Source organism: Accipiter gentilis, chromosome 1 (genome assembly GCF_929443795.1).
Source record: "Accipiter gentilis chromosome 1, bAccGen1.1, whole genome shotgun sequence".
NCBI classification, from domain to species: domain Eukaryota; kingdom Metazoa; phylum Chordata; class Aves; order Accipitriformes; family Accipitridae; genus Astur; species Astur gentilis.
Genome location: NC_064880.1, coordinates 1255967 through 1283229, shown reverse-complemented (window position 1 = coordinate 1283229; position 27263 = coordinate 1255967). Strand labels below are relative to the sequence as shown.

At 45.0% G+C, this 27263-nt stretch overlaps 2 protein-coding genes across 4 annotated transcripts; one reads left to right on the top strand and one right to left on the bottom strand.

Annotated features, from left to right (window-relative positions):
* The first annotated feature begins 1322 nt into the window (after window positions 1-1322).
* TPRG1L (tumor protein p63 regulated 1 like) lies at window positions 1323-6199 on the top strand. The gene is made up of 5 exons (XM_049801791.1): window positions 1323-1592; window positions 1692-1783; window positions 3085-3261; window positions 3880-4033; window positions 4797-6199. Exons 1-5 carry the CDS (start codon window positions 1368-1370, stop codon window positions 4989-4991), a joined length of 843 nt encoding a protein of 280 aa, XP_049657748.1. The 5' UTR covers window positions 1323-1367; the 3' UTR covers window positions 4992-6199.
* Window positions 4020-24061, bottom strand: WRAP73 (WD repeat containing, antisense to TP73). 3 transcript variants are annotated; one of them, XR_007506175.1, is made up of 13 exons: window positions 23900-24061; window positions 23033-23185; window positions 22322-22438; window positions 14922-14994; window positions 13911-14014; window positions 13021-13107; window positions 12022-12156; window positions 11855-11932; window positions 10388-10493; window positions 9217-9342; window positions 8243-8434; window positions 4342-4487; window positions 4020-4100 (listed from the first exon to the last, which is right to left on the bottom strand). XR_007506175.1 is itself a non-coding variant. In XM_049801638.1 (12 exons), exons 1-12 carry the CDS (start codon window positions 23966-23968, stop codon window positions 7192-7194), a joined length of 1350 nt encoding a protein of 449 aa, XP_049657595.1. In that variant the 5' UTR covers window positions 23969-24061; the 3' UTR covers window positions 6874-7191. The 3 variants fall into 3 exon arrangements, 2 of the variants coding, with proteins under 2 accessions (XP_049657595.1, XP_049657606.1); XM_049801638.1 differs by lacking the exons at window positions 4020-4100; window positions 4342-4487 and adding an exon at window positions 6874-7301; XM_049801649.1 differs by lacking the exons at window positions 4020-4100; window positions 4342-4487; window positions 12022-12156 and adding an exon at window positions 6874-7301.
* Window positions 24062-27263: the final 3202 nt, after the last annotated feature.

The window sequence follows — 27263 nt, the reverse complement described above, 5'->3', positions numbered from 1 at the left end:
TAAATCTGGCCACTATTGTAAGGGACAACAAAAAAATGTTTTTACAAATATGTTAACAGTAAAAAGAATCCCAAGGAGAATATCTATCCTTTAATGGCTACAGAAGGGAATGTAGCCACCAGAGATGAGGAAAAGGCTGAGGCACTTAATGCCTTCTTTGCCTCAGTCTTTAATAGGGAGACCAGTTATCCTCAGGGTACTCTGCCCCCTGAGCTGGAAGGTTAAATCCAGTTGTTGGATGGTCACAAGTGGTGTTCCCCAGGCTCGGTGTTGGGCCCCATTCTGTTTATCTCTATTGATGATTTGGATGAGGGGATCGAGTGCACCCTCAGCAAGTTTGCAGATGACACCAAGTTGGGAGGCAGGGTCAATCTGCTTGAGGGTAGGGAGGCTCTACAGAGGGATCTGGACAGGCTGGATCGATGGCCCAAGGCCAATCGTATGAGGTTCAACAAGGCCAAGTGCTGGGTCCTGCACTTTGGTCATGGCAACCCCATGCAGTGCTATGGGCTTGGGGAAGAGCGGCTGGAAAGCTGCCCTGCGGAAAAGGACCTGGGTGTGTTGGTCGACAGCAGGCTGAATATGAGCCAGCAGTGTGCCCAGGTGGCCAAGAAGGCCAACGGCATCCTGGCTGGTACCAGAAATAGTGTGGCCAGCAGGAGCAGGGAGGTGATTGTCCCCCTGTACTGGGCACTGGTGAGGCCGCACCTCGAGTCCTGTGTTCAGTCTTGGGCCCCTCACTGCAGGAAAGACATGGAGGTGCTGGAGCGTGTCCAGAGAAGGGCAACCAAGCTGGTGAGGGGCCTGGAGCACAAGTCTGATGAGGAGCGGCTGAGGGAACTGGGGCTGTTTAGCCTGGAGAAGAGGAGGCTGAGGGGAGACCTGATCGCTCTCTACAACTACCTGAAGGGGGGTTGTAGTGAGGTGGGTGCTGGTCTCTTGTGTCGGGTGGCTGGAGATAGGACAGAAGGAAATGGCCTCAAGCTGCGGCAAGGGAGATCTAGGTTGGATATTGGGAAAAATTTCTTTACTGAGAGGGTTGTCAGGCCTCGGAGCAGGCTGCCCAGGGAAGCGGTTGAGTCACCGTCCCTGGAGATGTCCAAAAAGCGAGCAGCCGGGGTACTCCAGGACATGGTTTAGTGCTCTGCGGCTGCATCGGACTTCGCGTCCACCCACCCCCCGGGACAGAGCAGCCCCCCCCCCCGCCCCGGCCACCCCTTCCCGCTCCACAGCCGGGTTCTCCCTCCAGGTGCGGCCTCGGCGCTGCCCGCCTCCCGCCGCGGAGAAGGCGGGCTCGGCCGCCGGCCTTGCCCCCGCCCCGGAAGGCGGCGGAGCGGCCCGGCCCGGCTCGGCCCCGCTCCACCGCGATGCTGCAGCTCCGGGACGCTGTAGAGGGCGGCCCGGCCGGTAGCCCCGGTTCCCCCGAAGCGACGGCGACGCTTCTAGTGCCGAGAGAGACCGAGCCGGCCTTGGAAAAGACCGCCGGGCGCGGCTCCCCCGCCGCCGGGCCCCCGCCTCGCCAGACGCTGCGGCCGCTCAGTGTGCGAACCGCCGGCCGCGCCGGCCGCCTCCGGGAGTACTTCGTGTTCCGGGTAACGGCCCCCGGGCTGGGGCGGCGGGTGTCCGTCCCCCCCTCGCCCCCGTTAACCTCTTCCTTGTGTTGTTCCCCCCCCCACCCCGCCCCGGTTTAGCCCGGCACGATAGAGCAGGCGGTGAACGAGCTGCGCGCCGTCGTGCTGCCCGCCGAGGACGGGGAGGTGCAGAGCGTCTGGCTGCTCACCGAGTAAGTACCACCGGCCGGGAACGGGCCGCCGCTCCGGGATGGGTGGAAGAAGCTCTAAGGCTGGCCCCGGGTCCGTCCCGTCCCGGCACTTGCCAACTGGCCGTCGAGGCCCCGAAGCGGCGGTACTCGTGACAAGGGCCAGTACAAACACGGGATTCGCTCCTACGCTAAGACCGCTAACGGGGCTTTCTAGTCGGCTACTGCATCGGAAGCCGTGCCCGCGCACCGCGTTACAGGCCGTTAGCCCTCGAATTCGCCAGCGAACATAAACGGAGGCTGAGAGTTGGCCGCGTACCTGGACTAGGGCTGAGGAGCAAAGCACGAGCCGGGTATGCCTGCTTCTTCGGGTACGCCTGCTTCTTCGGAACAGCGCTTGGCCAGGTTTGCGAGCCCCGAGCGCTCCTTGGGGCGAGCAGGAGAGGCAGGGGCGGTTTTGGGTCCTTTCGCGGTGGCACAAGACTAAGCTGCAGGGAGAGGCAGAGAAAAAAGGGTCATGGGCATGTGGAAACGCCCTGGCCTATTGCCTGGTCCCACTGTTTGCATTTACCTTTACACAACAAGGATAGCTTTGGTCTCGCCGGCTTTACGGCCGTGTTCCTCTTGAAACAATAGACAATTTTTAATTCTTGTAAGGAGAGAGAATTAAATCAGTAACACTAAAAGCAAGCTGTAGCAGATTTCAAAGGGGCTAGTTTCAAAGCTGAGCTCATTAACCTTAGAGTGAAAACACGACCTACTCTTAGGTTGCCCTAAGGATTAAATAGTATAGCTGTGATGGTCATACAACAATGTAGTGTGGCAAAACGCTCGGGAAAAGTTCAGATCTCTTATTCATGAAATTTGAAGAAACTAACAAGTTTTGAATGTCCAGACTGTTCTTACAGAGGAAAATACTAAGTCAGACCACACGGTTAAAGAAAACTATTTCTCTGCCTAAACATGTACCAATGCAGTTAATAACCTAGCAAATGTGTCAACACGCTAACAGCACGGTACTAAACACTTACTGGAAGAGTTGTTGGAGACTCGCCTGCCCCATTCAGTAGCATGCAGTCTCAAATAACGAGAGACAGCACTAGAGCACGCTCTCACGGTCTTCAGACTTCCTCTGATTTTCTTAGTATTCTCCTATGTTGTGACATCCAACCTCTTATCAGACTCGCTGATTCAAAGCAAAGGCCATAATGGAAAATACAGCATTACTAATTTGTTGCCCCTAGCGACTGTTCTAGCCGTCAAGCCATTAAGTGTTTCTAGCCAGCAATCAAAACTGCTAAAGTTGAGCTGTGTTGTCTTACCAGAATTGATCACTGGAACAACGAGAAGGAGCGTCTCGTTCTTATCACGGATTGGTCCCTCCTGATCTGCAAATACAACTTCATCAGCCTGCAGTGCCAGCACGTGACGAGGATAGGCCTCAGTGCAGTTGATACCATCTCCGTAGGAGAGTTTGAGTTCCCACCCAAATCTCTGAACAGGTAAGTTGACATAGTAATACCATAACGCCACTGTAGTTCTTGTATCGTTACTGTAAATAGTTTGAGCTGTCAGCCTTTGTCACTGACCATCGGACAGGACTGAGAATGCTTCCTTTTGCTCACGTGACTCTGTAAGCAATTACCAAAGCTTCGTGAGACCACCTCAGAGCAGCCGCTGTTCTGCTGGGACAGTTAGTAGTTACGTTAAAAGCGAGTTGCTCAAGGACTCTCAAGATGAGATGAATAGATTTGGGAGCAGAAGGTCATCACCATTATGTAATGCAGTAAGTAGCAGCCAAAGTAGTACCGCGTCAGCGTTACTAGAAAGCCGCGTGTCGGGTCGTACATAAACGCAGGCTACCAAGGGCAATACAGTTCACGCGTTGTAGCCTAGGCGTCTACTGAGGTTAACCTTTTGGCACTCAGATTGTAAGAATGTACCTTGGCATATTTTAGGGGCTGAATTCCTCTATTGCTGTTCTACAGGAAAAACTTACTGTCAAACCTGTATTTCAGCTTCCAGTTTTAAGCAGGTCTCTTTCAGACAGTACTTTTCTAATTAAACTTGCCTCAGAGACTCAAAAGTCTTACCATATAAATTCTGCCATCTTCAATCAGGCGAGAAGGTATCGGTATTCGAATTCAGTGGGACAAGCAAAGTCGCGCCTCCTTCATAAACAGATGGAACCCGTGGTCCACAAACATCCCATATGTCACCTTCACCGAACATCCAATGGCAGATGCTGACGAGAAGATTGCATCCCTTTGCCTAGTAAGGATGTCACCTCTCCTGTTCTAGATGGCTTGTTGATCTCATAGGCTGGATACAACTTGGATTGCTTTGAAAAGATATAGCAGTTAAATCAAATAGGAGTAGTTAAATCAAAGAAACAGAACTTAGAGCTCTAAGCTACATTTCCCCATTCTCCAAATTTTGACTTGCAGGGCAGCCCAACTGTCAGTTTTTGCCAGCTACCCACAAATGGTTTGTACAAGAAGTAAGCTGATACTTTCAAAGGTGCAGTGTCCTGTAAAACCCAAAAGAAAATGGATATTGGTGCTACTCCTGCTCTTGCTTACCTGACAGGCCGATACCTCACTTTTCCTCTAGGACTGCCAGCTAATTCAACAAATAGTTTAATTGGTAACTGTAAACCTTCACTTAGGTTGTTCTCAGTTTTTCTTGCAAGTCGTTTTCCTCTGAAGGTTTCCTTAAAAATAGAACCCTATGGGAATTTAAGTTCAACACATCAGTGATAAAGGCAGCAGAACTACAATCAGACATAAACAATATTACTCACTGATGAATCTTTATGCATCCAGCCCATGTATTTAAGTTACTTGTACATAGCATCCTGGTATGGCGTTACCTCTATCATTAAGGTTAAATGTCAGAACATAAAGTTTATCGTGGCACATGAGATCCACAACAACTACAGCTTTACTGTTAGTCCTTTACAATTCAACATCAGCAGCTGTTTGCCTAACACTTTTTAAAACAATGGAAAACCATCAAGCTGGTTTTTTTCTTTCAGTTGGAACACTTTAAAGCTCAGCTAATCCAAGCTGTGAAGAAAGCCCATAAGGAGTGCCCCTTGCCAGGAAGGGCTAATGGCGTGCTAGTGCTGGAGCGTCCTCTTCTGATCGAGACTTACCTGGGATTGATGTCCTTCATCAACAACGAGGCCAAACTTGGCTACTCCATGACAAGAGGCAAAATTGGATTTTAAAATTTGTTGCCTTTTAAAATTCATTGCATTTAATCTTTTCAAGGGAAAGCAATTTGATAGCGGTCTCCTGGGGAGAGCACGCTGTGTGGCAGAATACCCGATAATCAAAGTAAAGAAGTTTAGGGGAACGAAAGGTGGTGGTTGTGGATCTGACTGTTCATGGGAGGCCCCGGTTGTTATGGTCGGGTCAGATTCATCTGAAGCAGATGCAAGGTAGTGTCATTCTTGTATTTTCCATTCCTAACTACATGTTCTTCCCTGTTAATTAAGTGCGATTGGTATCTGGCACAAACACTCCACACAAATAGCCAAGGTGCAGTTGAATGTTCCTGCCGTATTACAGTTGCGTCCCTACATATGGTGTCAAATCATGTAGTGTGCTTGGGATTGATTTGTATTGTTTAAAGAGGCATGAGTGGTCACAATTACACTAATCTTAGCATTTTGATTAATGCCTGTTAAGAATTTTGAAAGCTGTGTCAGTCATTCTTTTGCAAAACAGTGTCAGCAAATTTTGTTAAAGCTGTACTGCTACATCTGCGCAGAAGCAGTGTATGTGAACTATTACTTTGTCAACTGAAGTATATGGCTGAATAGGTGTTTATTAGCTTTTCGTAAAAATACCTCCCTCTGAGAACTGAGTCTAACTTGCTAGTTTCTTATGTATGTTTTCTTGCTGCAGCCATAGCATAAAGACTCTTCTGAGAGAATATTGCCAAAAGCCTCACAAACACATTTGCCTTCAAAGCTATTATTTATAAAACTGAAAAGGAATTATATTTTGATTAGATTTATATTCTTAGCATTTTTTTTTTTAATCTACTCTACTTTGGGACAGCAGCAGTACAGGACTTCTTAATGGAGACAGATAAAACTTTAAGCACTGTACATCAATCTTGATTTACACATACAAATGAAATTCAGAAGCAGCATAAGAGATGCCACAACTGGAACTGCCCATGAGGTTACTCTAACAAGCTTTTTCATTGTGTATGACCTTCCATGCCTGCTATTTTATCAGAGCATGTATCTGTGCAACTACAATGCTGAAGAAATGCTGTGCTGCAGTGAACTTACTTAAAGTAGATGTGTGTTGATGAAACTTATGTAAGGCTGAAGTCATGATGGAATGCAACAAGTTGCATGCCCCTCTCAATGCATTTCCTAAGCTATCTATTTCATTTTCATTAATCTAGCAGTAAAGTTGAAATTTCAACTCACTGTGTTCTTTGTTCTTCATTTTGTGGAGACTGAGGCTGTGAAATTATTAGCACAAGAAAAAACATCCAATAAATTCCTAAACAACAGGCTCCCTTCCTTTGAAGAATACAGTGGTTGGCTACTCCAATTCAAGATAAAGGATAGTCCAATTGCTCCTTCCCCGCTGAACTGTCTGCTCCAGTTTGACCCAACTATCTAGTGCCAAAAGCTCCCATTTCAGTTGCCTGTAATACATGATTCTAAAGTATCAGTTATGATCCTTCTTGTAAAGATTCAGTATAAATCTACAGTAGACCAGGCACAATTACTGTGAGACTAAGATGTCAACAGGTAAAAAAGCAAAAACTATTACAGATGAATTAATTTGCTTTCTGAACAAAGAACTTGGTTTGCTTTAACAGTAAGTGATTTGCTAGAAAGCATCTTACTGATGTATCTGCTTCAGCTACAATATTTATTTCTAATACACCAGAAAAATCTGTTGCCTTACAAGAGTAGATATAAACCATACACTGTTGCAGGCAGGTAACTCTTTCCTTGTGCTGGGATAAATAGCTACATAGTGGCATCACTGATAATATAGAAACAGACTTCAGCATGGAGACGTGCAGGTTTATAGAGTCATACCAAGTTTGTAACTACCAAAATATTTATTGGAAATTACAAAATTTAAATAATAGCTATACATTATATACACACAGCTACAATTTTAGAGAGTAAGATTTCACAGTTCAAAGTTGAAGAGAAAGTTCAACTACATCAATACTAAAGTTTTCTTGAAATCCAGACCTCATTCTCTACATTTCAGTTGCCACCTCACTTCATTCAAACGCAATCACAGTACTTTACACACTGGAGTTTGGGTACACTCCTTCAAATAAATATTTTATAAATACAGAAACTTCAGATTGGGCAAGAGGGTTTGACCCCTTTCTTCATTCCTCCTCAACCTTGCAAGCGTTTTTAATGCAAATGATTGTTACTTCACCTCTTCTCTTTCTAAGTAACACAAACAAAAGTTGTCCTTGCTCAGAAGCGCCATAGAGTCTCCACTAGAATGCCAGGAGAGAGATACAATCTGGAAGTCACCTGCAGAAGCAGATCAGAGTTTGTCAGCAAGAAGCTGACAGTCTGTACTCTTAACTCTAGGAAAAGGTAGCTGTGGTAAGTCACACACATAGCAAAAAATACCCTCCCCACTTTGCAAGCCTTAACAGGGCGTTCCATTTTGTTACTGCTGCAGCAGAGCCAATCTGTTCTCCAACACGACGGTACACATAAGCTGTGTTACTGACTCTTTTCCCCAAAACCTACAGTTACTTTGTACTCCATGTACAAGCATAGATTTTGTAGACTTGTCATTTTAGTGCCAATAGATGCCACAAGATTGCTCACCGGTGCAGAGCTGCATACCCCCATGATGTTGCCGCTCCTTGTGTAGAAAGGAAGAAGTTGAATCTTTGTGATTTCTTTTCCATTTAATATGCAGAATGGCATTTACATGATCTAGCTAATGGCCTTGCATCAGTTACTGCCAACCATAAAACTTCTCATCACCGGGGCCAACTCAGAGTTCAGGTTCATGTAGGTTCTTCTATCTCTCCACATCAAATTTACCATGCAAGTTTCTCCCCATTGGTGTTTTGTTGTAGTGTAGTTGTTTTCAGAATACCCCAAAACATGATAGGCGTTTCAGAGTCTATTTCAACACTTTGGCATTCTGCACAACTACAGTTTCTACTTAAATAAACTGATACGAATATAAATCTAAAGAATTTGACACACCATACAACCGAAGCAACAATTAAATCATTAGCCCCTGTGCTCTGTCCTCAATGTATTTTATCAAGTTTGCTATGTTTCCTTACAAGCTCCTCTGTTTTGGAGAGAAATACCCATTTCTAAAAAGCTCCAAACCCACATCTGAGCCATCTACACATGATAACACTTGGACCCATTTGTAAGTGGAAAAATATTTTGCAAATAAGCAGCTGATGATGGCCTGTGGAAGTTACCGCAGGCAGCCTTACCTTCCACTGGAACCTGCACTGACACACAGCCAGCTGGGGACCATAAGTAGACTTTGCTGTTTCCTGTACATACAGCAAGTCGAGGTTGTCGTGGATCCCACTGGAAAGATTGGATCGCACACAGCTGCTCTAAGACTACAAACAGTTTCAGCTTTTGAATGTCCCAAATCCAGACAGCATTAGGAATATTATCTGTCAGAAAGGGAAGAGGTAATCATGTAAATACCTTAAGGATAAAAAGATGACACTTTTTCTTTTTTAAAGAAATGGCATTAATTGAAGTCTAACACAACAGAAACCATTTAGGTACCCCACAGGTTTAACACCACTAGAGCACTGCCTAGCAGTGCCTTCAATTTTGCCTTGGAAATATTGCAAAAAAGATAAAAGCGATTTAGTTTGTCTTCCAGTCTTTCACTGGCTTTTATCAAATTATTCACCATTACGCTGCTGTTGACAGCTTTTGCATCGGAACCACAGCTTTTGCATCCAGACATAAACAGCCCTTCAGGACCATTGCAGGGAAAGATTAAATGTTAATTCCATGGCTTTCACTATTTGAGGTAATCAGAAGCCCCCCTACTACAGGTTGTGAAGAATTCTGCCTTTCAAGAGACACTTGCTGTAAATGGAGGTGGAAAGACTTGTCTATTTCCTTTTCCAATACGGTGAGCTTGCATACATTTGAAGAAATACAAAAAGCCTACTATTTTCATTAAATACAAAGCCAAGACCGAGTTAATGCACTGACAAGCAGTTCTGGCAGCTCTCAATACTTTACATACGCTAGAAGACATAGGCCGAATTTTATCTGTAGTTACATGTTTGCACAACAGAGACCAGATTTTAAGTAGGGCCACGAGTCTCCTCATAGTGCCAGATAACCGACCCAATTACTGTCCTCATTTCTTTTATGAAAACACACAGATACAATGAGTAGGTTTCCCCTTCTATATAGGGCGGTAGGAACTTACCATTTTTGGTTGCCAGGAAACAGTTATCTGGACTGAATGCCAACATCCCAATTCCCATTTTGGGATTGGCCCTGTCAGCAACTGGTTTGATATACTGTAAAGAAACTGGCACCTGGGAAATGTCATCTGGAATTTGAAATAAAAGTACTTTACTAAGGAAGCCCGAATGGACAAAATATTTAAAATTCCAACTGTTAAAAACCCCCTCATCTCTGAAGTGATAGGACCATATTTTACTCTTCTCCAAGATGTTCCAATCAAAAACTTCAACTGTTTCAAGATACTCTGTCTTCATATAAACACCTTACTATTGTTGCCCTTCTACAAAAAAAGAAAGGCTGGAAAACCAGGCAAGTCTGAGGTTAAACTATGGAAAAAAAAGGAGAGGTCAAATTTTTTGCTACCTTTTAACTAGTATTTCAAACAAACACCAGAGCAAAACAAAGGTGATTTACAGTACCACAAACAATGAGACAGTAAAAAAAAAAGAAAAGAAAAAACCCAATCATACTTTGTCTGCCATCTCTAGTATTTCAAAGCCAGTTGTCCAGAGGCAAATTTAAAGCATTGCTACAACCTACAGCTTCTTAGACAAAAGCCAAATGGCCTTTTTCATGCCCTGCTTTTTTAGATAACCTCATACCTAATGGATTAATTACTATTCTAAAACAGACACCAAGACTGTAACACCTTCTGATTAGGTTTTTTGGTTTTTTTAAAATTATTGGAACTGCCACACACTAGGATAAAGATTCTTAATTGCAATAATTCATCTGATTCTAGTAGTTATCTGCAACAGTTAAAGTAAGTCATGAAATAACATTGCATAGATTGAACAAATCAGAAAAAAATCCACACAAAGTTAAGACAACTTTTGCAAGTGACTCCAGGACTGAGATCTGGCTGCTATTTCTACACCCAAGCAATTACAGTTCTTTCCTACAATATCCCACTAGTCTTTAACCTGCCTTCAAACCACCATGCAGACAGCATCCCCCCTAGCAGGATGCTTACTGCCCTTGGCGATCTTCAGTTAACTTGGGAGCCTCGAGCAGAGCATCCAGAGGATCCATTCCAATATCAAAGAGGCAGAGTTCGCCTGTAATGTTTATTTATAGAAAGACTTCACATGGCAAACTCAAGTGTCTCATTTTAGTAAACTTTGGCTTACATTTACTTTCTGTGCTGAAGAGAGAACTAGCCAATGCTCTTGTTGGAGGGAAAGAAAGTCTCTCTGTTTCAACAGATGGGGATTTCTCCACTTCTTTATACACAATCTACAAAGAAACAAGTGAGAGTTCTACAGAAGGGCCTCGGAGAGAATTGGAACATGAGCTTTTATCAAATCATCCACATCCCACTACCTCATTTTCAAGCATACTGTATCTCAGCATCCCCTAGTTCAGCAGCAGAGGAGAGGGCTTCAGTAGGCAAATACTGAATCCAGCATTCTCAATGAATCATTTACTATTTGGAACCATGATCAAGAAAACACTCCTGTGACAAATAAACTGAAGACCACAAAGAACGAGTCTGCCAGAGTACACCTCATTCATTATTCCCAAGAGCTAAATCTGGCAGTACAATAAATCACCTTCATTACAATGGGAACAGATTTCATTTTTGCAACAAAGAATCTTTAATCAAATACTATCATAAATAAATGCAAGCAAAGTGCAACACTGCAGAAGGAAATAGCAAAAATATTTTAATAGTGTGCCTACAACATATTATTCCCAAATGCAAGCACGAGGATAAAATGCACCAACTGCACTTCCTCTCTCTGTAGGAGAGATTAACAGAGCTATTTCCATTACATATTTTACACCTAACTGGAAGCAAGGGCATTTTTCAGTCGTGAGGAGTTTTGCTGAGGTGCATTCAATGGATCATGCCTTGCTTCTGTTTAAGAGACATCAACAGAGTCACGTGAATACTGCAGACTTGCAGTCTACACGTCAACTCTTACAGGGTTATCTGTCCAGACGCAAGACTAGCCCTTCCTCTGCAGGGGCATGCAGCACTACTAACACTGTGTGTTCTTTTTACCTTGACGGATGAGAACAACTTGTGATTTTTGGAACAAAAGCTACAGCTCTCCACCTGCTGCCAACTACCAAGAATCTGTTGGGCCTTGCATATACACGTACGCAAGGATAAAAATAAATAATGACAGATGTTTACAGGAAATGCTCTTTAGGTGAGCTGGATGAGCTTGTATGTACAAGATGTAAATCTAATCACAATCCAGTTCCAACACTGTTTAGAGTCACAAATTGTATAAAGCTGAGACAAATCTCTCCTGTTCAGTCTCCCAGTTCACCATCACCCGCATACCCAAATCTGTATGCCATCACCATATACATCAAAATACACTGGCATGTGACAGAAGTCATCTGGGCATCTATTAGTGCTAAAGCTGAGAGGATCGTACGCACGTATTCCATTGCACCCGAAAGGATTCTTCTGTTTTTCTTACATCCCCATTTTTTCCTGCAATTTCCCAAGCTCCGTTTACACATTAGGAGGGGAAAAAGCAAGGTCTCCAAAATGAGATGTATTTACTAGCATCTTTTGGACACAAATAGCAGTGTCAAAGTGCTCGTAATGATTCAATGGATTTTGGATCTGTACTTACAGTCTTGGTATTAGCAATGGTTGCTGGATGCTCAAACTCTGTGATCTTCTTCCAAGTAACATGGTTCAAGATACGCACCTAATTCAAGAAAGCATTGCAAGACAAAACTGTTATGACAACATTCAACAAATGGTTTAGATAAGAAAGAAAATAAACCTATTTCTGACCTTTTCATCATAGCTGCCAATTGCCAAGAATTGACTGCTGGGACTCCAGGCAATTGATTTTACACCTAGTGACCATTCGTAAGCCCGATATGTGGATAGCAGTCTGCCATCGAGGGAATACAGCAATACTTTATACTGAAACATAAATAGATTCATTCTTAAGACTAACAATATTGCTAAAAGCCACAGACAGGCAAAATCATTCCTTCCAAACTCTCCCTGCTTAAAATGCAGCAAGTTAAATACAAAGGGCGTGGTCTCTTATCTGTGACTTGAGACAAGAGGCTCTAGGCTTCCAGTTTGGCTCTTCTGGCACTCACAGAACACGTCCAGCCCATCCCCAAGAGCACAAATGCCCCACTGGGCCTGAACAATGGCCCATCCAGCCCAACACTCTTCAGCAACATCAGCAGCAGATGCCATGTTGGAAGACTCTCATGCTCCTGCAGCTTCTGCAAGCCATCTGATTAGGGATGTTACAACCCTGCCCATTCCCAGGGCTACCTGTTTAGATCCTGCTGCCACAGGAAGACACTTTTCTATACCTAGAAGTTCACATACTCAGAGCAGAGAGGACAGCAATTTATATATTCCTTGCTAACTTTTTGGATAAGTACTTTTACTTAACTGTAAAATTACTGTACAATGCAATGTAAAGCAAAATGGTAGAAGAGTCTTACAAAAGAATTCTTTCGTTATTCTTTCATTATTTCAACAGTGGCTTCTGCAATGGTTACAATCTTTTCCCCCCCCCCCAAGATAAATTAGAAAGAACGCTACTAAGATAATTTGCTGCCATTAAAGTTTTACATAACGGTTTGACATACACTTGTAAGGACATCCATTATCAATACAAGTATAATATTTAAAATGGTTTGAGTTCAGCTGTTAGGTTTAAAAGAAAAAATGTAACACTAGTTATTTTAGTTACTGCTTTACACATGGCAGCTAAAAGCCACCTTGAACTCTCCAAAAAAATAATCTGCTTTTTCCTCATACCTCCAGACACGTATCCCACACTGCCAGAACACAGCCATTAGGAGCCCATTCAATCCCAAACAGATCTTGCGTTTCAGTGTCAAAATGCTGCCCCCAAAAGAGAAAAAACAAAGCCATTTGAAATATTACACTAACAAATACTGTTGCATCTGACCTAACATGATCCTCAGTTTTATCCTTTTAAGTGCTACCACAAACACAAAAGAGCCTTTTATATACTAGCGTAGAAACAGAAATATTTTCTTTTGTATTAGTGTGCTGCATTCTCTGTTTCTTTGGTTTCCCTTTACAGAAAGGGCAAAAAGTTGCCATACCTTAAAATGAACAGCATTTCATAAGAAAATAAAAGTCGCTACACTGAATCAGTCAAGAAATCTAGCTAGCCTAGTTCCTTGCCTCAGAAAGACCTGTACAGGATCAGTAAGGAAGAGCTTGGGAACATAACAAGCATTTAGTGGTATTTTTTTTGGCTATCAGCTTCTAATGAGGCTCTGAATTCCTGAACCAGAGGTGAGGCTATATACGGACTAGTTCTTAATGGGTTTTAATTTCTCAGATCCACCTGGTCTTCTACGACATGCTAGTGTGCATCCTTCACAGTTTATTGTAAACTGTAGCACAATTTATTGTAAAGAAGCTCATGCAAGAATTTAAAGGTTGAACTTTTGCATTCCATCAGAAATTCTAGATGCACATATAGTATATATTGGCCTCCTGAACAGAATACTGATACGGAAGTATGCCTGCAGGCCAATGGAAGAGCCAGATGCTGGATAGAAAATGCATCGGTAAGTCTAAAACCAGACTATGAAAGTGACCAATTCTAAAGTAGCCTGCAACATATGCTTGTAGTCTGTGCAGAAGCAGTGGAATGCAAGGACATATCTTACTCTCAGTAGCTGCCAGTCACTGCATACGAAGATGCTAATGAAGTCTTTGCAGTCACGTCTTTCTGCTACTGCCATATAGCGGCCATCCTTAGTGAAAGCTATCCCTGCACACGACACAAAGTTAATAAAAAAGAGAGAGAGAAAGCAAGACAATAGCTGACAATTCTTCAATGAAGAGCAGTTACTCCCAATTCAAAGACATAAAAAGACAAGGAAAAATACCTTCACACAAGATCACGTTAATCGAGGCGATGTATAGTGTTACCAATTAGCTTGTGCCAGCAGTTCTTAAACTTTGAATATACTATTTCTAAGGATGCAGCTTCACAGCTATTACAGAACTTCAGCATGCTTCAAAAAACCACATTTGATTACCAAGACAGTCGTTATATAAAAACCACAGACTTCAAATAAACAGTTCATTTAGTCTACCTAAATGTCTTAGTTATGCAGCCATTGGTGCTCCACCAACTTCCAGGCATTGGTTCCCCACCTACTCTTACTTTATATGCAATACTTAATTGTCTTTGTCATATATGGGATATCACTATATACAAGCCTCAGGCAGGAAACTGCTAACCACAGCCACACGGCTAGACAGTCCTGACATGAGCTTGCCTTTCAAATCTCTTCATGTGTAAGAGATGACAAAAGCCACTTTGGATTAGTGTTTTTCATCACCAAAGCATCCAGCTTAATTTAACATCTTAAAGGACCCTTCAGAAGCAAACACAACAAAGCTGCACATTTGAAGAACAGGCACATAGATCAGATGTAATCCTTCATTCGCTGCGAGAATATGACAACCCCAGAGCACATCTTAGTGCATTGCAGCAGGTGGCACACAGGGACTGATCTCAGACCTGCACCCCTGAGGGCAAGCTAACCCCTCAGCAGGGAGGGTGCCAGAGCCTGTTCTGAAATATGTGTTGCATCATTACACACCAAATTCATTCTCCCTTTCTGCCATATTAAAAAATACCATTCCGATGTTAGATCTGTGGCACTTACCCTGCTGACAAGCTTTGGGATACTTGATGTAAGATACAGATTTTGTACACAAGGACCACACAGTTATCCTCAGCTGTCACAAAGAGAAAGAGGCAAGGAAGTATTTGTTTAGTATAGATTAAAAAAAAATTAAGTAAATAGAAACCCATAAACCTAATTCAGCGACACAAAATAGATCAACATACATTCTGTAGTTAAACTTTGCAGCTATTCTACATAGCTCAAACACAAAGCCCTGAGAAGCAACTGTGAGGAATTGTCTCCCAACTCCCTTCAGTTAGCAAGGTTACTTATTCCAAATTATCATCACAGGCACACTGAATACTCTAGAGGGGTATATAAGATGCAGAACACCAATACGGAAGAAAGCTCTTCATTAACACTGAAGTTACCAACACTAGCGTGAATCTAGCTACATGATTGTGAGTGTATCATACACAGACACTTTTGAGTTGGAAAAACACAGTTCCATCATGGAATCTGGAAGAGAAATGAGAAGTTTCTTGCATTGATGAATGGATGAGAAGTTACAGCAACCTCAGAACATTCTATCTCTTGGGAAAAGGCTACTAAGTATGAAAATATAGCTGTATTTTTCAACTTCTAGACAGACTCAGTTTTGACAGCTAATTTGCATTTTGTTCTTCCCTCCTCAGCCACCCACAAGGCGGCAACATTACATAAATACTGAAAGAATTAGAAAAGAACCAAAATCCGCTATGCAAAGCAAGGCATTAAACATCACGTTTGGGGTATTTCTGGAGGCTTGTGCATCCATAAAACAAAAAAACTGCAGAGAAGGCAGTCAGCTGCAAAACAAGCCTCTCCACAGCTCTTCAAGGTCACAGCCTGCATTCTGGAAGCTCTGTGTTGCCATCTGCAGATTATTCAATTAAAAACAAATACTTACGCTCCCTTAGCAACGGCAGCCACACCAGACATATGTGCATTAATCAGTATGTCATGTGAACCTTTGCATTTATATCTGGAGCAAGGAATGTTTCCAGTGTAATTTTTTTTCTTGCGTTTTCCTACATTTTATTGCACCAAGGTAAGAGATTCTACAAGAGATGCAGGTAAAACAATTTTTGCAATAAAGCACCACAGTCATAAAGCCGTCTTTCCCAGAATTACTGAACAACAAAACTAGTTCTGATTCATTAAATAAGTAAAACTTCAGCACTGTCCACCATTTCATCATCCTCCTGCATCAGATGCAGACCATCAGCATCACCAGCAGTTTTGGGAGGAAGTTTCTGCCACACTTTTTTGCGTGTTTGTTCTCAACATGCATTTTCCTTCCCTGAAGTCAATGGTACTATTCAATGGTGACAAAGGACTCCAAGGTAGCATCCTATGAATCTGTTCTACCTGGTAATGCTATAGACTGTGCACTGCAACAGAACTTGCAGGGTTTTTTCATTGCTGACGCTATCATTTTTGCTAGAAGGCATGAATTGAGTAATTAACATGGTGTTCAAACCAAGTTACAGAATCCTAATAAATTCTGCCTCCCTCCAGAGATAGGCGGAGTCCCAAAGCAAAAGAGCAGTATTAGTTGTTCTCCCTACTGCTTTTTATATACAGAAGAAACTTCTGAGACTTGAAGAGACGACACAGAAATAAGGGGTTTTTTAATTTATTACAGGAAAGAGCCCAACCAGATCGAATTCCACTCCACTTCTATCCAGTTAGAAAAGCTATTGCACCACTATTTAACGTGGTGTTTATTATTCTCTTCCTTCATTTTACAGGTATGAAATTGCAACTAGACATCAATAGTACCACCTTTAAGTTTAGCAGGTTCTAGAGGAATCCACTAGATGAACAACATTAATCAAGTTTTATCACTGCAACTGCTCGCTTCCGGACATACAAAAATACAGCATTGTTAGTCTGCTCTTCACGCAAGATTTACTTTAAAAATACCAACACAATGCCTACTCACATTCTTCTATAGCAACTGCAATAGTGATATGCTGCTTGGTCCTATTAATTGCAGTGTTAAATGTACTTGCTGCTGTTCCTCCCTTGACCAAAACATGCAGCATACACAACACACATTCTACAGCCACTTAATACAAGCTTAGCAGCTGCAAGCTTTGAATGCTGAGGTCCGGATCGTAATTTTTCCTGACAAAGGCTTCCAAGTTTACACTTGTGCTGCTACTCTGCCTCACAATCAACTCACCTGGCCTGCTGTGCATCAAACACACTTCTATCCTGGACCACATCAGCTGGCTCAGAGCCTCAGAACAAGGCAAAACCTTACTGCTCACACCCAGCTCAAGCACACAGGAAGAGGAAAATCTCTAGAGGTGAGAAACAGTACACCACGTGCAGAGCTCTTAGTGTCAACTCTGCCTTGCCTGAGGCTCCACTGCAGAAGTGAAAAGGCACGTACACCTTTCATTTAAAAAAAGTCTCTCTGCATCCATCTCCACTTCATCCTTGGGTGCAGTCCTGTTTGCTGTTCAGACAGAACCTTCTCTAAAAAGGTCAAGTTTTTCAACTCCCCAGAGAAGACAGTAATAATGGTTTCCCTGTTCATTCTTGTCATGTTGCACTTAACTGCTGACCACGCACTTCACTGACTTCAAAAGTTTCAGTAACGTTAAACGCTGATATTGTTGGAGCAGCACTGTATTGCCCCATATATCTCCCCAACACATCATTTCTAGCCCATACGGCATATATCGCAGTAATGTCATCGCAGTACTGGGGAGACACTACAGAACACAACCAACACACTCATGGGATGTTTACACCCAGTCGACAAAAAACCCACAAAAATACACCTTTGAAAACAAAGACCTATTATTATACTGGATGCCTACTACCCTTTGATAGATAACCAAAGCACTTCATCTTCCGACTTGGTCTAAATCAGTCACAACACACCTGTAACAACTAATAAGGTCCTCTATTCAACTTCAGTATCTCTCTCCTGAAAAGGCTGCAAGCTAGTAAGGGAAGCATACAACCACAAGTCAGAGACTATGTCTATGTTTTGCTGTAACTTCATTGCAACCTCTTGCCCACATCACACAAACACATAACCTGAAGTCTTTGGCCTAGTGTTACAAATATGTAAAAGCACACCATTTTGATCCCCGAAATTAGGATTCTTTTCAGTTGTTCTATTTGTGTACACTCAAACATTTGTATAAACTGAGAAAGTTACATTATGTGCTTAATGTATGGACTTCACACCTATCTTACATGGATTAACAGTATGTTTACAATTAAATTGTGACAAACAATATTCCCAACTGGAACTGAAACATTATTCACAATCTTGCCCAAGCTGCCACTGTAAACTAGCCCAAGAAAGTCATATCTGCTAGCTGTGAAATAACCTATGAGACACAGAAACATAAACTGCACGGAGGGTGAAAAGAGAAAGCCAAACACTTCAAAAATTACAATAAATTGCATTGCACTTGCTTGCTTTTCTCAGAGACTCTGCGGGGAAGAGACAATTGCTTTTACAGCAGGAGAACAGATCGTGGTCAATTAAATCTGCAGCAAGCACTTCACTGATCATTTTGAGGGGTACTTTCTCTTTAGCACAGATGACTCGATTAAGTGGAGTTGTCAAACTCAAATCCTAATGATAATGGTGTCTGAGAAGTTTTCAGCTGTTGTTTTGCAGTGGAAAAACAAACCAAAAGCAGAAGCATTTTTAAAATAGCCTAAAAACAGCTGAGAAATAAAAAGTATTTAGATGGTAACGTGATAAACAGTCTCCAGTGCTGGGTTCAGGACTACGTCCCAATGTTGACAGCTATAGGCAGGTGTAAGACTGGTGATTTTCAATAGATAAAAACACACTTTTAAACAACCTTGCATCTCAAATGACTGTCAACTTTTGTCCCAGACTTGACTGGGTCACAAGGCCTCCTTACATAGCAGTGTCTGTCAGCACCGGATTTCAGAAGCTTATTCAGAGCACATTCCTCGACAGAAAGCATTTTTCAACCAATGTAGCCATTTACAGTTACCAAGGATTAGCTCCAATATACACAGAAACACACGCCTTCTTCCCCTGCTGCTGTAGTTCGAAAGAAGCTCCTTAATGCTTCAGTACCTAACATGGAACTAGAGAAAGCACAACCTATGTAGTTTATAGGTATGGCTCTTAAAAGAAACACTCAAGAACAATGCTGCTGATATTCAAACTATCACAAAACATGAAAGTCAGGAGGAAGCAGAGGATCCATTTGCCTTCTCCGTATCTTTTACCTGCAGCTCTTGTCTCAGCTCTACATGTGCCTATGAATTTGGGTGGAACAACAGCACTGTAAGAGGAGAGATACCTGGCACAATACCTTCCACAGGACAAACTGATTATGTGGAATCTTCTAGCAATCAGCTTGCTGTGTTACACACTGAGGGCATGCAGAACTGCCTCACAAAATGGAGTAGATTTCAGCAGGAGAGGAAGCACCTGCTACAAAATAAGTAGCAAAGGATAGCTATGGGTCAACAAGCTGCTTTCTAGTGCGCTGCATGAATCAATATAATTAACACAGTGTTCCAACTTTTTCAGATTCCAGATAGACTTTGCATAGTAGGCTTTCAGAAGGTGTTTCTCCAGCTAATTTAGATTTGCTCTTGATTAATCAAATGAGAAAAAAAGTACCTCCTTTCCCCACCCCCACCCCAAAACCTGCTTTTCCTAACAGAACTGTACTCTAGGTTGGTATAAACAAGGTGATGAAAAATCAAGTTGCAACTATTCTGACCACTTCTCACATGTACCTTTAAGATATAAGCAGACAATTAAAGAAAAAAAAAAGACTTCCAATTTTGGAAGTACCTTTGAATGTCTCCAGCTGCCCAGTAAAACTAGTTTTTGCCTGGTAAAACCTAGCAAGTCTGTACCTTACCTTGCAGTTTGCCAGTTCCTCCAGTTCCAACATAGCAAGAGTTTAAGGAACAAGCCTACATCTTTTCTACATGTCAGCAGGACTTCCATCCTAGATGCTGACAAAATGACCTCTTCGCACTTAACACTTAAGCTAACATAGAGCACAAAGACACTTTCAAAATTATGAGGTAACTAGGTACTAGACCCACTTCTGTAATTCCATTACTGTGAAAAAAAATCCACTATCAAGTGAAAGGATAGGGTCTCTATGTACTTCCTCCGATAAGACTACACCATTTAGTTGCCTTGTATATCACGCTGTTTACTGCGGTAACTGTGTAGAGACTGGACAGGTACCTGCACCATTCAACATTACCTTGTGTAACAATTCTGGGACCCAAAAAACCTGCATATTATTACAGATTCATCTCCAATCAAAACTCTGCAAATGCAAAATGATATGTTAATATTAAGTGCATACAGAGTATCGCTGCCTGTCTCAAAAGACTGAACAGAGTCAAAACGGATTTTGGAAACGTGTGTCAGAATTCTGCTGCACTCATCTCGAGCTAGGAACTGCACACCAGTCACATCAAAAAACCCACAATGTTATTCACTATAATGCTGACCACAAAGAGAACTTGACTGCAAGTTAGCTGATTAATAATTTTTCTGAGGCACTAGGTAAGTATGGATTGCTAGAAATAAATTAGCACAACCATATCCTTTAAAAAAATTCTAGGAATAAGGCAGTTATTTCTGGTCTTACAGTGGAGCTCACATGTTGACCTGAAGAATTACAAGTATGAGTAATTAGTTGGTGCTGTTTGAAAACGTCAGGTCACCAAAGCCAAGCTGCACTGGTTGCCAGCTCTCCAAGCAATCGCTGAATTTGATAACGTACATAATACACCAATATTGAGTATCCTGACAGTTTCTGCCTCAAGCACGACTCACGTCTGTCCCACCAGACTATGGATTTAGCAGAGAGAGAGTAAACACAACTCAGACATCGGCATAACCCAGGCAGCTGTCTGACGAAAGCTAATTTAGCAACCTGTTTACAGCTGGAAAGAAAACTTATCCCAACACAGATGCCAACTTGGCAAAGGCTTAATGAAATCCTCTAAGGTCAAACCAAGTTCTGTTGGGAGGCAATAAATACTTGCTAGTCCACCCCCACACACACGTGCCATGAGATACTCACTTGTAGCACATAGCACCAGCCTTCAGTTTGGGTTACTGACTACAACACTTCTGCCTGACTGGCAGGCATGTCTTTACTGACCTCAGGTTGAAATCCTGGACTCGTTTTTTTATTATTATTTTCATCGCCATCGGGGTGATTCATTCCCAGGAAAACTAAGGCGTAAATTCATCACTCCTCATAACCCGCTATCTAAAGGGGCAGGGGAACAGGAAGAGACTGCTTTATAGCCAGAAAATCTCTACCCCAGCCAGCACTAAACATCCTTTCCAGAGAATTCCACCATGTGTGCATCAGGAACTACACCGTAGCTGCATGCAAGTTCCTCCATAGGTTCCCTGAAGAGCACCAGCATTTGCACTAACTCCAGTCTGCACACACAGATGACAAAATCCCCCATCTACATTCCACTGACATTGGGACTGTCATGAAAAAAGGAAAAATCTTGCAGTGTAACACTTGAATTCAGTGCTAGCGAGGGTTATGACACAATATGTCACCTAAAGCCCACCTACAGTTTTGGTAAGAGTAAATACAGCAAAGAGAAAAGTGTCTTGCATGTAGTTCTTAGCTATTTTCTGACCATCCACCATTGTACTGAATTACATGAATCATCACCTCTAATCCAAAGACTATAAAGGTAGAGAGTCAGACTTCCACGTGCCTTCCAACAAGCCTAGTGCTCAGCATCCACAAACTGATTTGGATTCTACCTTAGTGTGGATTCCAGAATATGGCTCTTAATCAATAAGCCCTTAGAGGTGTTTTAACTTTAATTTTGCAAGTGGTTCTATCAACAGCAGTCTGACTCCTGTGTGTCAAATCAAACACAGGAGTCTTATGAAATACTTATGAATAGTTATGAATAGTTATGAATACTTATGAAATACTTATGAAAGTATTTCCAGGATCTGGTTCTAAATTTCATCTCGTAGGTCAATAAACCTAAGACCATATTTTTTAATTCCCTAGCCACTCCTCAATGTTTATGGTGTGGTTTTTTTTTTTTTTTTTTGCTGAAAACCCTAAGCCTTCCCTGAGCTACATATACCACATCTGATTTCTAAAATTGCTTTTTTCAAACACAAAATCTTACCTTCAAAGCTAACTGTCCATTTTCTATCTTATCATCAGAAGCAAGAGGATAACAGAAGAACTAACATCTAAACTGGAATTAACCTAGATTACATATATGAAGAGAGAACTACATCCGCATTCTTTACCACCACTACAGCTTTAAGAGCTTTAGGTTATTTTAAGAGGCAAAGGGCAGACAGTAACATCTGATACCATGGCGAGTAATCATGACTTCACACTTACATGGAACTCGGTTGTATTGAGAATGTGACGACCATCCGGACTCCAGCATGAAGCCACCAACCCTGCTGACCCCTCATCAATCTTACAGTGCCAGTCTGGCTGCTCCAAGGACCAGACCTAGGTCAGAGAGGAAACCAAACAGACAGTGCAGCAAACGAACAGCTCCTCAAAACCTCTGCTTAGGAGAATACGCTACAGCTGAGAAAAGGTTCCTGCATCGCATACCAGAGAGGTCAGGAAGCCTCTGAAAGCCCGTGGCCATGAAGGACTGGCGCTGGATCCCACTACAAAAGTAAGCTCCACACCTTTGTGTGCCAATACAAATCGTGAAGTAAGGCGGGGGGGGGGGGGGGGGGGGCTGGGACAAATATTCTGAACACCCAGCACTTAAAAAAAAAAGTTTTAGTCCATTTAGCAAGTTTGCATGTATTTATTTTCTACTGAACTGAGAAACTGTAAGATAATTTACGGCTTTGATAAATATTTTCATTCCAAATTTGGTTTGGTTTTTTGTTTTTCCTCCAAACTAAGACGTTTGTCCTGGTTTTAAAAATAATGGCATGCTGGGTTATCCTTAAACCATGTGTTATCGATAACAATGTCAGTTACTTTAGCAAAAGCATCGAACTAGTGCTTGCCCTTAAGAAGCTCTCATGCACACCCCACACAACCCCCAGTAGGAAACACACCCCGTCCTGCTTTTGTCCTTACCTGAACAATCCCGCGCTTGTACATGGCACATAATATGAACAGAGAATCAGACGACCATTCTATATACTGGATCTGATCCAGGCAAGTGTACAGCTGGAGGATCTGGAGGGTATTCACGTCCCGAACCACCAAACGGTACTGCACGCATGAAGCCTGAACAAGAACAAGACCAAAGCTGAGCTGGTGCACCAACACCGGGCTCGAAGCACGACTTGTAGGGTGCCGTGGCAGGACGCCGCGCTGCCGCTTTCCTGACCCGCTTTAGACAAAATGAGGATTTTTGCTTTCAGAGGCTTGGCGTGTGCCGTGCCCTACTGCAAACTACAGTAAAGTAAAAACGGTTAAACCAGGAGGAAAGGGGGGTTACGTTCACAGAAGGAGTCCTCGCTCATTCCAGCGCTACTGGCTGACCAACCCCACTCTTAAAAAAAATTATTCTTCCTCTCGTAACTATTATTTACTCAACTTTAGCGAGGCCTCTGTCCAAAGACACCCCCCCCATCACCCCCCCCGACTAAAAGCCTCTTCGCCAGCAAGCCGCCCCACACACGCCGTTCGGTTTTTCCAGGACCACCAGCCCGACCGCCGCTTCTTCAGCGTCCGCCTCCGGGGGACCCAAGGCCCGGCCGCACCGGGGGGGTTCCCGGGGGCCCCGGGCTGGCTCCGCCGGCCGCTGCCTCGGTGGAGGAGGAGAAGGAGGAGGAGGAAAAAGAGAAGGAGGAGCCGTTGCCGGGCCCTCACCCGGCCCCAGCCGCGGGGCCCCGCTTCACCCGACGGTCTCCTCAGGCGGACGGGCGGGAACGGCCCCGGTTGCGCACGCAACCCCCCCCCCCCCCCCCGCCCCAGGCGGCACCGGCCTGTACTCACCAGGCACTTGCCGTCCGGGGAAAACCTGCCGAGCAGGCCGGAGAGCTTAAATAGCTCCGAGAAGTTCATGGCGGAACGGGGGACCGGGGAGAAGAGCCGCCGCGCCGCCGATTCAAACCCGCCCGCTCCGCCCGCCACCCCGTCCCTCACCCCGGGGGCGGAAGCGGGCGGAAAGGGCGGGAGCGGGTTGGCCGGCGTGGCCAATCGGAGCTGGGGAGGGCCGGGGGCGGGGCGCTGCCCCGCGGCATGCCGGGAGTTGTAGTCCCCGGGGCCGGGCTGTGCGCGCCGCGCGGCGGCGGGAAGCGGGCGGGAAGCCGCCCCGTGAAAGTAATTGTTATGCAAATGAGACCTTTAACGAGAGGCCGTGTGGCCAGATGGCCCTTCCACAGCCTGCCTCCCCCGCCGCCCGGCTCCTCCCCGTCGTCGGCGAGCCCCCCCCCCCTTCCCCTAACGTGAGGACTTTCCGCGGGCAGCGTCCCGCGCCCGGGCTAATTACTGCCCAGGCTAATTACCGCCCCGGTCTAATTACCCCCAGCAACGGGAGAGCAAGCCGGGGCGTCCGGCAAGGCTCCCTAGCTAGGACAGAGGGACTGCAAATTGCAGTAGAACCACAGCGGTGAACAGGATGCCAGTTGGGGTAGAATAAGTAATAATAAATAATAATAAATAATAAAGTTTTGGGAGGAGAAGGAGCCAAGGGTCACCAGTTGAGGGGAGCAGCCCGGCTGACCCCTGCCAGGGCACGTCTTCCTTTGGGAAGCAGCCCCCTGCCACTACGGTGACGGGGAGGTCTGTGTCCTAAACCCGGTCGGGTCCTCTGGGCACCGCAGGGCTCCGTGTCCCTTCCCCGCTGACCGTCCCCGCCGGCAGCAGCGGGGGTACGCAAGCCTTCCTCCTTCGGTCCTGCAAACCTGTGCCCCCCTGCATGCGTGGCTGGGCAGCGAGCCCGGCTCCCGTGCCCACCAGAGTGGTGCTCCGGGCGGGAGCCCACCTCCTTGTCCCAGGAATGCAACCACCATCATTTACAAAATAAACCTCGGGATCAGAGCAAACGCTCGAGGCCTGTTTTCAGTATGGGTTAGGTATTTCGGCCCCCCAAAACTGGTTACAGCGGCTCCGATGTGCTTAGGGGCTGGCAAATGCATCTGTTTTCTGGCCCTGCCCATAACGAAGGGACAGAACGTGACAGCTGCTCCGCTGTCACCATCTGGCCCGGAAAGCGAAGAGCGGGTGCCGGCGGGCAGAGCCGGGCTGTTGGTCTCCGAATGGAGAGGCTTCAAAGCGCAGCCGATGATTTAGCAGCAATGAACGCCGCTCGCCGTTCCCCCCAAGTCCCCACGCGCAGGCTAAAGGGCAAGCGACCAGCAAAACGGGAGCTTTTGAACACGGGTGTCGGGAAGAAGTGAGTCCCCACAACGCGGATAATCAGAGTCTCACGGCTGATGGTTTTTAACCAGAAATATTCCATCTTCATCCGCTCCCACTCTACATGTGTCTCGGCAAGCCGTTCTTCCCACAGGGGGGGCGCAGCGAGGTCCCCCAGGCAGGCTGCCCCGGTCCTCCAACCCCCCAAGAGGGACGAGCTGGTCATTTTGACCAAGGCGAGCACAAAACCAACTCAGCCCATCAGCCTGCTGGGGAGAAGAGCCTCCTTCAGCGCGGCGGTCCCCATCGGGTCTCTTTACCCGCTCCATCACGATCAACCCCCAGCAGCCGCCCCGGGGGGCAGCACTGGTGGGTGGCTGCCGCTGCCGGAGCCCCGAGAGCCAGCTTGCCCCCGAGTCACTTTGGCGGTGGTGACCAGCTTAATTCCCCGGCACGCTTGGCTGAGCATTCCCCACCCCCTTGCAACTGCCTCCTATTCCAGGAAGGAGCGCACAAGCTTTTGCCTCACTTTTCACATAGCTTTCAACAGCTCCAATGTCATTGCCTAGGCGACCGGGACGCTACTTGATTGTAGTGCAGTAAATAACATAGATCCTCAATCCCAGGCCGCTCCTGTCGGCGGGAGACCTCCGGGGGAACTCGAAACGCTTGGGGAGCCAGAGCAGGTAGGAGGAAAAAAACGACAAAAGGAAAACCCCTTGCTCTTTGCGTGTGTGAGTTACTCAGCACGACCCTCTCTCGAGTGCTCGATAACGCAGCTGGAAGATGATTTGCGGCCGCTTTGCTTTGTAGGCTAGTTACACAATATTAAAGCGTCTTGGAAAGTTTGCTCCCAAGTGCCTTAGATCCGGAGGTAAAGCACTTGCGGAGGAAAAACTGGCCAAGCCTTGATTGGGAAAAGCAGAGGTGGGGCTGGGTACCGGCAGGATGCTGAGGCTGGCTGCCCGCCGCCGGGTCCTGAGGCAGGGCTGGCGCTCGGGCTGCCAGGGAGGGAGGGAGGGTTGGCTGGTTTAGCCTCCTGCCCCATCACGAGCTGCCTATCGACGACTCTATCTGCCGGAGAGCGTTTCTGTCGAACCTGTCTGCTCCTTGGAAAGAAAAGTGTTAGTAAGCGGCTGGACCCCAAGGAGGGCTCCTGAGATCCAAGCGTGCTGCAGGAAAGCTCGCTGGCTCTCGGTCGCTTTTACAAGGCTCGTTTCGCAGGTGTGAATTTAATAATCTGGGACAAATGAGCAATAGCACAGGGTAGCGTTGGCACTTGGGGATCCGTCAGCGTTTTGCAAACATTATTTGCTGAGGGCTGGATGAGCCTGATGGTTCTCGTTGCGCGGAGGTGGGGAGGAGAGACGGTCCAGGGGCCGGTTCACAAGCCGTCAAGGAATACACAGCAGCTCGGTGTGAGAGTTGGAAATGGCTCTCAGCAGTTTTCCTCTCTCAGGATGGGCCAAGAGTCTTTAGGAATTAGGAACAGCCCTGTTACACAGGTTTTGTGCATTTATCTCCCTTTAAGCTGGCTGCAAAATGCTGTCACGTTTCACTCTGGGCTGTTAGAGCGGCAGGATAGCGGCAAATACGTTATTCCCAGGTGAAATAGCGACAGACATGTCTAAGTGCCTAAAACTGAGGCTTAAAGTTAATGGTGAGATCAAAGATGCTCCTTCGAGAGAGCGCAGAAACTCAGCTGCCAGGCATCACTCTCAGCAAGGCTCCAGCCCCTCATTACGCTCACGGTACCCTTCCCTTTCCTTACATTAATGAAAGAAGGAAGTTGAATTTATAGTAATTCAAAGTATATATTCAGACTGTGGTCAAAACACCAACCACGGGCTGAACGAAGCACGGTTGAATATATGCAAGTTCATCCGCTCTGATTCTCCAGAGAGCCGTTCTCCCGCCTCGGGAGGGCTGTAGTGGACCTCGGTGCGTGCTTTTCATCCTCCTTGTGTCCCTGGGGCTGGGGGGAAAACGGCTGCTTCAG